The 14944-nt window shown below is 42.0% G+C and overlaps 1 protein-coding gene across 3 annotated transcripts in view; it reads right to left on the bottom strand.

Moving 5' to 3' along the window:
- Nucleotides 1-14944, bottom strand: part of LOC149321760 (LON peptidase N-terminal domain and RING finger protein 1-like) — a 54821-nt gene that overhangs the window by 21410 nt on the left and 18467 nt on the right. For all 3 annotated transcript variants that reach the window (XM_089528111.1, XM_089528119.1, XM_089528129.1), the window contains exons 3-6: nt 10854-10976; nt 10064-10198; nt 9589-9715; nt 7053-7167 (exon numbers count right to left, since the gene is read on the bottom strand). In XM_089528111.1, the coding sequence (XP_089384237.1) occupies nt 7053-7167; nt 9589-9715; nt 10064-10198; nt 10854-10976 (500 nt within the window). The remainder of the gene's footprint in view (nt 1-7052; nt 7168-9588; nt 9716-10063; nt 10199-10853; nt 10977-14944) is intronic.

Here is a 14944-nt window from a genome sequence, read left to right as displayed (position 1 = left end):
GAAAACTCATTAGCTCTCTTGGCTTACCCAGTTGTATCTTTCCGCCCCTGACCTTTCTCCAAGCCTTGAACAGCAAGTTTCGTCTTGCCTCACAGCTGTCTCGCAGTGGATGTGCCATCGGCGTTGGAAGCTCAACATGTCCAAGACAGAGCTTCTTGTCTTTCCTCCTAAGCCCACCCTTCAATTCTCCTTTTCTGTCTCTGTGGACAACATTTCCATTCAACCAGTGCAGCAAGCCCGCAGTCTTGGTTTTATCTTTGACTCTTCTCTGTCGTGTATCCCTCAGATCCAGACCACAGCCAAGGCTTGTAGATTCTTTTTGTACAATATTGCCAAAATCCGACCATATCTCTCCGCCTCTACTGCCAAGATCCTGGTCCATGCCCTAGTGATCTCACGACTTGATTACTGTAACGCCCTCCTGGCTGGGCTCCCTCTTTCTCACCTCCGTCCTTTAATCTCTGTTCAGTGTTCAACTGCACGCATTATCACTTCCACCCACCGCTCTGACCATATCTCTCCTGTGTTGGCTTCCCTTCACTGGCTCCCCTTCCATTTCCGCATTCAGTATAAGCTCCTGCTGTTGACATTTAAAGCCCTCCATGGACCGGCCCCTCCTTACTTATCAGACCTTCTTTCTCCTCACCTTCCCACCAGGGCCCTCCGTTCTGGTAGTCAAGGTCTGCTGTCTCAGCCCAGGATTTCCTCTGCCCCATCCCGGATTCGCCCCTTTTCACTTGCTGCCCCTCACTCCTGGAACCTTCTTCCCCCACAAGCAAGAACCATCATTTGTTTAACCAGCTTCAAAACGGAGTTGAAAACCATCCTGTTCAGAGAAGCCTTCCCAGACATTGCATAATTGTCGCTTACTACTTGATGTTCTTTTGGTGCCTGTTTATCAAACCATTTCTTGTATTGCTATGTACTGTATATGCATTATCCTACTTGAGAGTATGTATTTCCCCTGGAAAATGATTAACCATCCATTATGAAGCCAAGTCCTCCCTCCAGTCCATCTGCCTTGGTCCAGGCCTTGGAGGTAGAGAGGAACTGCTGGACCTCTTACCCTTTACCTCCACCCTCCCTTCTCCTTCTGTGTCATGTCTTTTTAGATTGTAAGCCCGAGGGCAGGGAACCGTCTAACTAAAAAGATTGCATGTACAGCGCTGTGTAAATTTACAGCGCTTCATAAATAAAGGTTAATAATAATAATAACTTGTATGATGGAATAGAGGGCATTATCCAATTTGCAGATGACACCAATAAGAGTGGTAGCTAATGCCTCATTGATCAGAATTCAAAATGACCTTAACAGACTAGAGAGCTGAACCAAAACTAATAAATTGAATTTCAACAGGGAAAAATGTAAGGTAGAAAAAAAAGAAAGGCTCGGATTTAGGATGGGGGACACCTTGCTTGAAAACAATACATGCAGAAGGGATCTAGGATTCTTAATAGACCACAAGCTGAATGTGAGTTAACAGTGTGATGCAACTGCTTTAAAAGCCAATATAGTCCTAAGCTGCACCAAGAGAAGTGTAGACTGAGGGAAGTAATGGTATCACTCTATTCTGCTTTAGTCAGGCCTCACCTGGAATACTGTGTCCAATTCTGGGCACCACAATTTAAGAGGGATATTGTTAAGCTGCAATTTGTCTAGAAGAGCATGACCAAAATGGTAAAAGGTCTGGAAACCATTCCTTATGAGGGGCAGCTGAGGGATCTGAGTATGTTCTAGAAGAGTTTCTTCCTGATGTTTCGCCAGCATCTGTGGCTGGCATCTTCAGAGAATGTTTGCCTGGAAAGGACTTGGGTATATATATTGTGTGACCTGGAAAGGCAGGAATGATTTGCATGTACAGTATATTGGTTTTTTGCTAAAGCAGGCCTCAGGATGGGAGGGTCTGCAAAAGAGGATTAATGTCTGCTTGATAGTGCTCATTGTCTGCTGGGAGATTTCTCATTCGCATTTGTTGAGTCTTTATCTTGCTATCTTTCAGGACTGGTAGTCAAACCTTGTTTCCAGGCAAACATTCTCTGAAGATGCCAGCCACAGATGCCGGCAAAACGTCAGAAAGAAACTCTTCTAGAACATGACTACATAGCCCGAAAAAGCCACAAAAAATTATAAAAGCTTTCGACTTCACATTAGAAATAACTTTGTTATTAAAAGGGGAAGATACTATATAGTGCAATCCTACATAAGTCTTCTCAAAAATACACCCCATTTGCTCCAATAGGATTTACTCATGGGAAAGAAAGTGTAGCACTGAAGCCTTTGTCACTCACAGACATTATAAATCACCATAAGCAGCAGCTGTTTTTTCCCCTTGACATATGTGGCATTCTTCATCAGGCCTTTTCTCATTCTGCCATCCATTCTCCATAGCCTCACTTTGACCTCATGGTCAAGTAATATTCCTTAACTAACGTTTATGTGGATGAGCCTCAGTTACCAGTTTGTTAAGTCAATAAAGACATCCCTAATTACACACACAAATCCCTTCTATCACCAGCCTGTTGACAAGGCTTTAGGGTTAAGCCATCAAATCCTGACACATAGAGAGAGCAGCCTCAAAGCACCCAGGCATCATTCACCTCTATTTTGCCACATTATTTCTTTGACTGATGAGGACAGGATGGGATGAAGAAAAAGCTCATCTTAACCTATTTATTTGGACACCTAAGAGAGAAGCCATTATTGTGCTGCTGGGATATGCACAAAAAGCCTTGGCTGACAGCTGAGGGGAAATTATTTTTAAAAATTGTGTGTGTGTGGTAAAATAACTGGAATGCAGGAACAAAGGGCAGACAGCAACTCAATTATTATTCAATTCATATGTACTACACATACTACATACTCATTGCTCCTCAAACTCTATAGTTGGGATGGGAACCACAGGGCCCATGTGCTGCCATCCAGAGTATTTTTGCCACTTAGGATTTTGCTTGCGGGCTGTTGAGCCTACGCAGACCCCCCCCCCCCTTTTAGATTCTTGGAGTTTGCCCAATCCTGCTCTTTATAACAGAAGAAAACATATTTGTAACATACATATTATACCTCAGCACATGACAACAATATTTGAATGTCATGCTCTGACTGAAATATACTGGCATACCAACAATTTTTTAGGAAGCTATTCTAATTTTTGAACACACATTACATGTGGTGGAGGAATGGCCAACAAGTAGGGTACCTTTCCTGTCATCACAACCCAAGAAATACTGTATAATCCTCTTTAAGAGGAGAAAAGGGGTTACAGACCAACAAAGTCACTGCGGCGACAGGTGCCAGACCTGAAACTTGAGGATAGATCTTTGGCAGGATCTCATCTTCCTTCACAATCAATTTCCTTGATTGACCGGATAAACCCAAAGGGTGCTCAACAATGGCACCCTTTCTCCCTGGAGAGAAGTGACTAGTGGGGTCCCACAGGGCTCTGTCCTGGGCCCAGTACTATTCAACATCTTTATCAATGACTTGGAGGAAAAAATTGGGGGAATACTTATCAAATTTGCAGATGACACCAAATTAGGAGGAGTAGCAAATAACCCAGAGGACAGGATCAAAATTCAAAACGACCTGAACAGACTAGAAAACTGGGCCACAGCTAACAAAATTAACTTCGACAGGGAGAAATGTAAGGTACTGCACTTAGGGCAGAAAAATGAAATGCACAGATATAGGATGGGGGACACCTGGCTGAATGAGACTTCATGTGAAAGGGAACTTGGAGTCCAAGTAGACCACAAGTTGAACATGAGTGAACAGTGCAATGTGGCAGCTAACAAGGCCAATGCGATTTTAGGCTGCATCAATAGAAGCAGAGTGTCTAGATCAAGGGAAGTAATAGTGTCACTATATTCTGCTCTGGTCAGACCCCACCTGGAATATTGTGTCCAGTTCTGGGCACCACAATTCAAAAAGGACATTGAGAAACTGGAGCATGTCCAAAGGAGGGCGACTAAAATGGTGAAGAGTCTGGAAACCACGCCCTATGAGGAAAGCCTTAGGGAGCTGGGTATGTTTAGCCTGGAGAAAAGAAGATTAAGAGGTGATATGATAGCCCTGTTTAAATATTTGAAGGGATGTCATATTGAGAAGGGAGCAAGCTTGTTTTCTGCTGCTCCAGAGACTAGGACCCAGAGCAATGGATGCAAGCTGCAAGAAAAGAGATTCCACCTCAACATTAGGACGAACTTCCTGACAGTAAGGGCTGTTTAACAGTGGAACGCACTCCCTCAGAGTGTGGTGGAGTCTCCTTCCTTAGAGGTCTTCAAACGGAGGCTGGATGGCCGTCTGTTGGGGATGCTTTGATTTGGATTTCCTGAATGGCAGGGGGTTGGACTGGATGGCCCTTGAGGTCTCTTCCAACTCTATGATTCTATGATCCTTGAATAACTATGAAATCTAATGAACTAGCTAGATTCAAAAGGATACCCAAGACAAAGGGAATATGGATCTTCTGCAAATAAAAAATTCCACATATAAATAGGATTGCATAACATAACAAAGGCCTGTTACAGACTACAAAAATAAAGCTGCTTCGGGTCTCTTTGGAAGTATGCTATTTACATGATGCATGGGTCCTAAGAATCTGGAGGTTGCTCCCAAGCCACACTCCATTCCTAAGCACTGGAGTACAGCTTTGGTGCAGCTTACGGATTCTTAGGATGCATGCATCATTTAAATAGCATACCTCCAAAGAGACCCGAAGCAGCTTTATTTTGGCAGTCTGTAACAGGCCAAAGAGATCACTGTTATCTTTTTGGTACACTGGTATCAAAAACTGACTACCCAACAAGCTGGTCATTCTGGTCCATTGGTATGATATCACATGAATTCTTATTATCCTATAAATACCTGCAACAAACATATATACATACACACAAACAAGCTTGATAAGAACTAGGAATACCATGACGACTGGATGCAAAAAGATCTCAGCTTTATCTCTGAAAAAACATCAAACCATCAAAACATTACAGAGTTGAAGAGAACGGAACAGTTGTATAACTGTTCTAGGTACTGGCATACTGAACTGAATAATGATCTTAATTTTAAAACATGCCCTCTGGTGGAGTTCCACTTTGACTGATTTCCCAGTTATACATCCCATTGCTTTAACACGCTCTGTTCTGCCAAAGCAGTCCTGTCAAGTCTTGACAAATACATATCTTCCTTCTATCTTCAATCCCCTTAAGCACCGAGGACTGTACAGAAGTTTAGAACCATATAGACAGCTACAGCCATTTCCAACTCCACAATTTAGTGGACCCCCTCCACATGGGTTTTTTTCCCCATATAGCTCTTACAGACTACCTCTATCTGCACCATCCGTTGTCAGAAAGTTATGTGTGAAAAGTATGCCCCACATCTGTTTTGCTATTATCTACCAGTAGTTTCTCTGAGCAGGAAACTAGAAAATGTTGATTCCTGAAAGGCTGTAGTCTGCACAAAAATGGCTTTAACCAAATCTCCATTCTGCTTCATATCTAGGGGTGCACAAACAAAATCTCAAAACCAGAGGGAGAATTGTCCTATGCCTGCAATTGGGGGACGAAATGGAAGTTATGACAGTCAGAGTTTGAAATTTTGGTCTTCCAGGTGTTTTGGGTTTCCCAAAAGCCTTGGCTAACTTGGCCAATGGTTAGGTATCCTAGGATATAAAACAGAAAACATCTGGAGAACCAAATATTGAGAACCACTGGTATAGGGGAAAGAAAGAGCAGCAGAAGTCTCTTCTGAAAAGTTTTCAGAGCAATAAATTACTGTAATTATTGGAAACATTTTTAATATATAGATAAATATTATTAAACAGTCAGCTTACACATTCACAACTATGTTAAATACAAGATTCAGGAAAATAAGTTATTTTTCAAAAACAGCAGCTATAACCCTAAGTAGCTACTTTTGGGACCATGGAGTTATAACTGTTACTGTTTTTTAAAAAAATTCCAAGCTTTGAAATGGAGAGAAATATATCCTCAACTGAGTTTTTTCATTTTTCTGAGTAATTAATGCTAAGCTCCATATAATGCGTTTAAGTTAATTATTTTCGGTTAACCACTACTTCCCACCTATATCCCACCTACTTCCCTATATCCTAAACAGAAAAAGATACACTAAGGTGTCATAGGCCCTGTACAGATGGGCAAAAAGCGCTGGCCTGTGGGCAGAGTCAGGGCTGAGCGTCTTGATGCTCAATGCCCTTATGACGTTGTCAGGGAGCCATTTTGACATGCAGTGGTCCACACAGCGTGCACCATGATGAGGGCCCTCCAGTGCTGCGCCCAAATGGCATGGTGCTGAAGGGACATCACCACGCCATGCTGTGGCAGATATGGCACCCTTTAGAAGGTGCAAGGAGCTGCATTTTGCCACTCCTTTTTGCATCCTCCAAAGGCCTGTGAGTGGAGTTAGGACGCAATGTTCTCACACTGGATGCCCTAACTCTGCCTCTAGGGTGCCATTTGGGCATGTGCTGGTCCACATGGTACACACCATCATGATGACCCTCCGGTGCTGCATCCACATGGTGCAGCACTGAAGGGGCATTGTAAAGCCGCGGCTTTGAGGGCGCTTTTTGCAACTCCTTTTTGCGCTCTCCAGAGGCCAGATCAGGGCCACGGTGTGTGGTTGCCATGGCCCCGATCCAAACAGTAAAGGGGCAGCTGCAGACCACCCCTTTGGGGAGGTCTGTATAGCCCCTTAGGCTGCAAATCTATGTACACTGATCTGGCAATAGATTCCACTGAACATCATGGGTCTTCCTTCTGAATAAACACTGGATAAGATTATAAATCATTTATTCTTTCCAGCAATACAAGTTTATTTGTTATCTTGTATGGGGTAGTACTTTAATAATAAAAAAAGAAGCAAAGTTAAAGAAGAAAGTAAATATTGCATGTATTTCAAGGTTTCTGTTTATCACATCTCACTTTCCTCTTGTGGATGCTGGCTAGAACGTTAAACCATTTTCATATGAGGCTAAGAAAGGGAACTTTTTCTCCCCAAAGCGTTTTGTCTTGCTACTCTGGTACAAACTGACCGTATGCAAAGAGAACATTCCAAATCTGAGGTACTCAGAAGGCCCCCAAAGTCTGGTTGGCAGTCCCGGATAGACTTCACTCTTGTTGTATCTGTTGATGCTCCCTCCTCCAAATCTATTTAGCAAATGGAAAGAGCAAGAGAAAGCTTTTCAACATCATACACTGGCCACATTCTCACCGTATGCCATTTTAAGCCACAGGATATCCCTGATTATCTAGGCTGCTTTGTACAGGACCATCTGAGAAACAGCAGACAGAATCAAGATCACATATCCTGCTTTTTGGATTCCCATAGATTAGTGGTTTAGGACCGAAGTGGACTCACACTGACAAGTGAAATTGCATCAATAAGGGCTACTTCACACTGTACATGTTTTCTTTAAGTATACAGCTGGGTTTTCAGTGACATGAGAAAAGCATAGGTCTTCACTCTTTAGGGACCAGTCTTTCACTGTGGAGCTGTACTAACTGTGAACAGAGTGGCAAAACATGATTTCATATATTTTAGAATATATGAAATGGCCCTATGAGGTATGCACAGATATCTAGTTAATTGCTCCTGCCAACAATGGAGGATAAGGTCATCAATTGCTACCAGTCATAAAAGGCAGATATTATTTTCAGTACTGGAGGAAGAAGGTTTCTCCGGGCTTGTGTTGCCTTCAGGTCCTGCTTGTGAATGTACCAAAGGAATTGGACTGGAAACCAGGAAGAGAAAACTAGACTAGATAGCCATTTGGGTTAATTTTTCACAGCTCTATGTTCCTTTTTATTATATTTTAACAACATATTCCTCTTGGACCCTTTTTACCTTGTAAGCACTCTGATAGCTCAATAGCAACCAAAATTCAGAAGGCTGACCCTACTGGGGACATCGTGAAGCAACCTACTTCAGGTGGTACCATAGGAGAAAAATGAAGGCAGAAATGGTGCAGAAAGACTTTTCAAAGTACAGTGGTACCCCGGGATACGAATTGACCGCGTTACGAAATTTCCGGGGTACGAAAAAGTTAGATTTAAAAAAACTGTTCCGGGTAACGAAAGATTTTTCGGGTTACGAAATTAATTTCGGCGCGAAATTCAAATCGGAAGCCGCGGCTAGCGGCTTTCCAGCGCCTTTTCGGGTTGCGAAATGTATCGGGTTACGAACGGCGCCGCGGAATGAATTAATTTCGTAACCCGAGGTAGCACTGTATTGACCCTTGTACATATGGGATAGAGAAGCACCATTTTGACTCTGCATCCAGCATTAAAATAAACTGAGCTGGCACTGGAAGTCTGGCATCATGGAGGTTGCAGCTAACAAGCAGGGATGTAAATCGTCACTAATTTTCTTCTCAAAAGAATACTGTTTTATGCACAAATTTTGTGCAGAGTAAGTCCAGAGTTATTCGCATCAGCATTTCTTGATACTAAAAAAAAAGTTTTCAAATATTTATGAAACTTATTTCAGTTCTTAATAACAAACACCTGATTTTCTGTAGCAGAGGTACCCTGGAGATATTTTGAGAAACATAGGTTTCTGTTTTCTGAAATAACTAGATGTATATTGACACAGCTGAATAGAAATGTGTAATCTTTTTTTGTCTTTTAGGATTAAAGAAAGTGTCTGAGAATGTCTGAATGTTTTGTTTGTTTAGATGTGTAACTTTATGTTGTCAATGTGATAGGAACTTAAAGTTACGTTTTGTATGTGGAATAAAGATAATTTTTAAAAAGAAAGAAAAGTGTTATCAACCTAAGATTTTCTTTTCTACAAATTCTTCGACCCCAATGTATCATAAAGCTAGGTCAATAATCCAGTCAGCCCTTGGTATCCGTGGGCTTGCCATCCACGGATTCAAGCATCCATGGACAGCAAGTTCACGTTATCCCCAATGGTGGTATGTGCATGGCAGTACATGCACAGAGCTGTGCTGCCATTAGGTTCTATTGCCCCCAGTGGCAGTGTGGCCATGTGCGCACACTGCCATGGGACAATGGGGGCCCTCCCTAATGGCAGCGCAGCCACATGCATGTGCTGCCACTGGGGACAATGCGGGCTTGAGCATCAATGGATTTTGGTATCCATGGGGAGGCAGGATCTCCCACTGATCTCAAAGGCTGACTGTATTATATGGCACCACACTGCCATAATGGTTGGTAGATTTAATTATTCATGTGAATGACACAACTGCTTCCCAAGTAGGACCTTATACTATATACAGTGGGTCCTTGCTATCCACTGGGATTTGGTTCCAGGATCCCCCACGGATAACAAAATCCATGGATGCTCAAATTCCATTAAATATAATGGCATAACAAAATGGCATCCCTTATATATCCATGGATAAGGAACTCCGACTGTATAAGACCAAAAAAAACCTGGCCAGTGTATTTTAGACACTTAATATTTAATATGCCATAATCCTATATTGAATTCAGTGCAGGAGACCTGAACAAGGAAACAGTTTTTGGTGAGCTTTTCCCAGAAAGAGGCAAGAGGCTCACTTATAAACATCATGGATCTACAAATATTTATTCTACTATTCTCACCCCCTTCCTTCTTTACAAAAAAATCTGTAGTTGACTTTTTCTTCAGGCACTCTGATGTAGCATATGCTGCCTGGTTGTCATCTGGACCAAGTTCTCCCAGACAAATTTCCCTTTTTTCCTTCAAATTCTATTAAATAAAGAAAAGAAACAGGTTAAACACTTATTTTCCAGGATGGACAGAGGGGAAGAGAAGCACACATAATAAAAGACGTTAATAGAAACTTGCTTAAAGTCTTGAAAAACAGTCCTCCTTCTATTCTTGCGGTCTTCAGATTAGCGTCCCTCACATATGTGCAAGGGGCAAATGGAGGGAGAATAAATGAGGCACATGCTTGCGGCACCCACCCACACATCTGCACCTATATTCAAGCCAACGGGGATTGAATATTTTGCGAGGGGGGTTGGAACTGAACCCCCGTGAAAAAGAAAGGGCGATTGTATACAGTTTGTACACATACTGATCCATGCTGCTTACCTGTGAAGATTCTTCTTCAAAAGATACAAGTAAAGCTAGCTCTTTCCCTGAGTTAGATCCTTTCAAGTTCTGACTGATATCACTCTTTAGCTCCACTACAGTGCCTGGAAGAGGGGAGGCATCATTTGTGAGAATCTGGAAACAAGAATATACATTATTTTATTTTTGAAAGGAACCTGTAGGATTGAATTTGATTTTTAAACAACACTAGAGATGATGATGCTAGCAATAAATCTCTTTTTCCTTCTCTCAGTAAAATGTGTTAAGCAAGCCAAAAGCAGATTTCACTGGCCTGTGAGATCACAAGTAAAAAAAGATTTCAAATTGATATTCTGTTTCAGGTCCTTTCCTTTCACTGAGCAAATAAATTGTTTCTGGCAGCTATTTAACCATAAGCCTAACAAAATATGCATGCAAGTAGGCCAAAAGGCAACTATAGGCACATTTTTTACCAAGCACATCTCACAATCCAGATATCATTTTATTTGGCAATAGTAACATATACTTTTTTAAATATCACCTGACCACAAATGCTATCCCCCAAGTATATACATCATCACCCTGTCAGATTATTTAAAACTGAGTTTTGGGTGCTTGTGGGAGGTCAAAAAGGAACCATACACTATTTGAAAAAAGATGAACAGAGTCTATATTTTACAAGATGATATATGAGAAAAGAATCTCAGTCTGCCGTAGACCAAAAAGGAAAAATCCAAGAATTTTCCAGTGAAAGCAATTGTTATTAATTCCTAAAGTTTAATTCAGAACTGAATGACCATTGTACATTTACCCTTTCTATCTCATACTGAGCAGCATGGAAACTGGAATTCAGTGTAAGACAATGTTGGAATTGCAGCAGGGCCTCAGATTGTTTCCCCATTTCCAGCAGCACCTTCCCCTTCCTTAAAAAACCCTGTAAGGAAGCAAACATAACATTTTAACCAGATGCTTTCAGGTTTCTTCAGTATTCATACTGTAGTGCTAAATATTACTGTGGCAAACATTCCAGGTTCAACCTCCAGCATTTCTAGCTAAAGCTCAACAATTCCTGACTGAAACATGAAAGAGTTGTTGCCAGTGACTACAGACAATATTGAACTAATTGTAGAGCCTGGAACCTATCTTTAAAAGTAATCAGTTACAGCAATAGTTTCCAGATATCCAAAGTGTTTAGTTACTGTTATAGTTAGGATTTTTACAAGTAATGATTTCTTTTCATTTTTTTTTCAAATATAACTGGTGAATTTCAAATCAATTTCTTTTATACATACTGTATATACAAACATACACTTTTCAGCCTGTGGTACCAAAATATACTCTCCTCCTCCTATCAACCCTGACATCAAGCCAACATCCAAAATAGAACACAAAGCACATCACAAGTCAGCATTCGAACCATTTAATATTCTTTCCCTTCTATTTGTGGGGGGACACCATCATATCTATGAACATAAATAAAAAGGTTCAGTAAGGACCGGAACAGATGGCCTGTAAAAGACACTTTAGATGTGTGCAACTTCAAGACCACCCCTTTACTACAGCCGCCCTTTTACTGTCTGGATCGGGGCCACAGCAACCTCATACCGTGGCCCCATTTGGCCTCTGGAGAGGGCAAAAAGAAGTTGCCCTCAAAGGGATGCCATAAAGCCATGGCTTTATGACACCCCTTCAGGGCTGCATCATGTGGATGCAGCACTGGAGGGGTGTTATGATAGTGTGCACTGTGTGGACCGGAGCACGCCAAAATGGCACCCTGGGGGTGGGGTTAGGGCATCCAGTGTGAGGACGCTGTGCCCTAGCTCCACCCACAAGCCTTTGGCAGATGCAAAAAGGAGCAGCAAAATGCGGCTCCTTCAAGTTTATATGCCGCACGCTGTCAGAGCAACTTGCAGCCAGGTTCAGCCTCAGCCAGGTGGGAAAAGCCAGCTTTTTGCCAGCCAAAAAAGGAACTGATCTTTGCCGCTCCTTTTTTGGCCAGCTTCAGGTTGGATTGGGGTATATGTTTGCGCAGCCCCAATCCATCTTTGGAAGGAAGCCACCCCTTAAAGGCCATTTGTTTCTCCATTAATACTACCAGAAGAAGTGAAGTTATCCCTCATTACATTACAATCACAATGTCATGTGGTTATAGTTTTGCTTTTGGGAAAAGTAATTAATGAAGCCCAATGAGTGACCTTGGGTAGGTCACATACTCTCAGCCTCAAGAGAAGGCAATGGCAAACCTTTTGTGAACAAATATAGCCAAGAAAATCCCATGATAGGTTCGCTGTAGAGTCACTATAAGTTGGAAATTACTTGAAGGCACACGACAACAAATTACAGTATTTTTAACTAGTTACTTATAAGTTCTGATTAGTTCCCAAGTGAAAACACTGCAAGACCTCCAAATATTGCTGGACTGCAAGTCCCTACATCCTTAGTTAAGATAGCCAAACATAAAGAATGCTAGGAGCTTCAGTCCAAACAATATCTGGAGGGATGCATCATTCCCTCACCAGTCTCTCTTTATGTATAAGCAAGGTCATATGTTTCTAACTTTAGCAGTGGAAATGACTATAACTGATAAATTACGATGGTATAGTAATTTAGAAATATACTTGAACTGAGAGTCTGTGACAGGCAATGAGGGACTTTTTGTATTCAGACACTGAACTTGGCCAAGAGAGTACAATCACTCAAGTCCCATTTTATGTACTGGGCCTTCATCCTGTTCTTCATTTATCTATTATGATTAAAATAAATCTCTTAGATTTATTACTTGTGAATAGCCTCTTGGTTAAACTCTTATTATTATTTCTTATTTTTATTATATTATTTTATTATATCCAATGGAGTGAACAGAGAACCTAATTGTTATACCAGTGGCATTCCCCCACCCCAAAGAATGATTTTATTCCAATTGTGTGGGCACTCCTTTCCTTGCAAGCATTTGAAATTTTACCCAGAAGTTCCCATTTTTAAAAATTATTTTGTTAAAAAGGTAACTAAAAACAAAATAAAAATAAAGGCATTCACCTTAATTGATGCCATTAGTTCTTATGTGCTTACTGCAGGAGCTGTGAATTACCCTTCTAGCCTTTCCATATTTCCTGTCTTACTAATTTGCTGACACACACCAAAAAAAATGAGATAAAATGAGCAAAAGACTGTGTAAGACAGGAAGCTGGACAAGTTGGGGCTTTTTTTTAACCCAATAGAGTTGTTGAGGCCCAGCAAGATTAATGGGAATTGACAGATGAACCAATTAGCACAACACTATGTTTATATTCTATACCTGAAACCAAACACTTCATTGATGGATTTGGTTAGTCTGTTTCCTCAACAAGATCCACCCAACAAAACCACCAGGCAGCTTCCAAGTTGAGGATTACCAATGAACAGCTGCCCCAGGGCAGGGCAGGGCATTCCCTCCCATCGTCAGAAGGGAGGGGGGAGGAGGAGGAGGAAAGAGCCAAAAAAAGGGGAATCTGGATGCAAAGGACAGGAGGAAAGGGGGAAATCAGGGATGACTTTTGGGCTGCAGAGGGCTGTCAGAGAGAGGTGGGGGGTGGAGAAAGTGGTGAAGGAGGAGGAGGAGAAAGGGGCTGTGGGAGGAAGGGAGCCATGGAGGGGATCCTAAAACAGAGCAGGAGGAGGAGGAGGATGAAGGAGCTGCGGGAAAGGGTCAATGGGCATCCCCGAGGGTCTGATGGAAGGAAGAAGAGGAGGAGGATTTCCAGGGGGAATTGGGTTGCGGGGCTACGCTGGGGCATGTAGGGAAATCAGGCTGCTTGTTCTACTTTCATTCCCTCTTGCTTCTGGATTATTGTCAGAGGGAGGTGGGGGGTGGTGGAGAAAGCTCAAAGGGAGGTGAGGGTCAGAAGGAAGGAGGATTGCCCAGGGAAGTAGGGCTGTGGGTCCATGCTGGGGGATGTAGGGAAATCAGCCTCTTTTGACCATTTATGCGCATTATTTTTTGGGTGCTTGCTTGTTCTACTTTCCTGTTGCTCCTGGATTATTATTATTATCATTATTATTATTATTTGTGTTATATGAGGATGCTACAGGAATGCCTGCACTGCATTTCCCTTTTATTCCCAATTCATTCCATGGGTCTACTTTAGTTGGAACTGACAGGTCACGCTCTCTCAGCCTCAGTGGAAGGCAATGGCAAAGCCCCTCTGAAGAGAATGTAGCAAGAGGAAAAGAGTCAGTTCAGTTCAGGTCAAAGGCAGGGCACGAACGGAGCTCACATCAGGCATCTCCCCCCCCCCCTTTTCATATTTTTGAAAAATTATTTTTGACCCAATATGCGCATGATTTTTTTTCTTGAGGCAGATAGAGCAGGGCTAGCAGCTTGTGCACTTTCCCTTTCATCTGCTCGCTTTCAGCAAATGTTACAAATGTTGCAAAGGGCTAGACTTACAATCCGAATGTTACATTTTTTGCTCTTGTCAATTAGACAAAATGATACATGCTTTTGCTACTGAATTCAGAGGCAGCCCTGAATTGCTTTTAAAAGCAAAAAAAGAATGCGTGGCAATTGCATCCTTTTCTGGCATTTCCAAGGTGAGGAATTTATTATTATTATTATTATTATTATTATTACATGTGTAAGAGGCATTCTGGAGGGCAAGGAGTGGGAGATGCATTAGCTTGCATGGGATTGAAAATGGGGACAGGGGCAGATCTGCCCCAATTGCCCACATATACACACAACACACAAAAAAGAAGTTTTAAAAAAATTGACACTTTGGGGCATTTTGTGCATGGCTCTTTAAAAAAAAAGGAGGGGGGAGGACACTTCCGATGCCCCTGCAAAACGTCACCATGATGATCGCTTGATTGACAGCAGGCACCTTCACACCAGGCACAGAATACATTCGATTTAAAATGCCCCTC

This window comes from Sceloporus occidentalis, unplaced genomic scaffold (assembly GCF_023333645.1).
Source record: "Sceloporus occidentalis isolate IW3139 unplaced genomic scaffold, rSceOcc1.0.p SCAF_1, whole genome shotgun sequence".
NCBI lineage: Eukaryota > Metazoa > Chordata > Lepidosauria > Squamata > Phrynosomatidae > Sceloporus > Sceloporus occidentalis.
The sequence above is the reverse complement of the archived record's forward strand: the minus strand, read 5'-3'. Positions and strand labels throughout refer to the sequence as shown.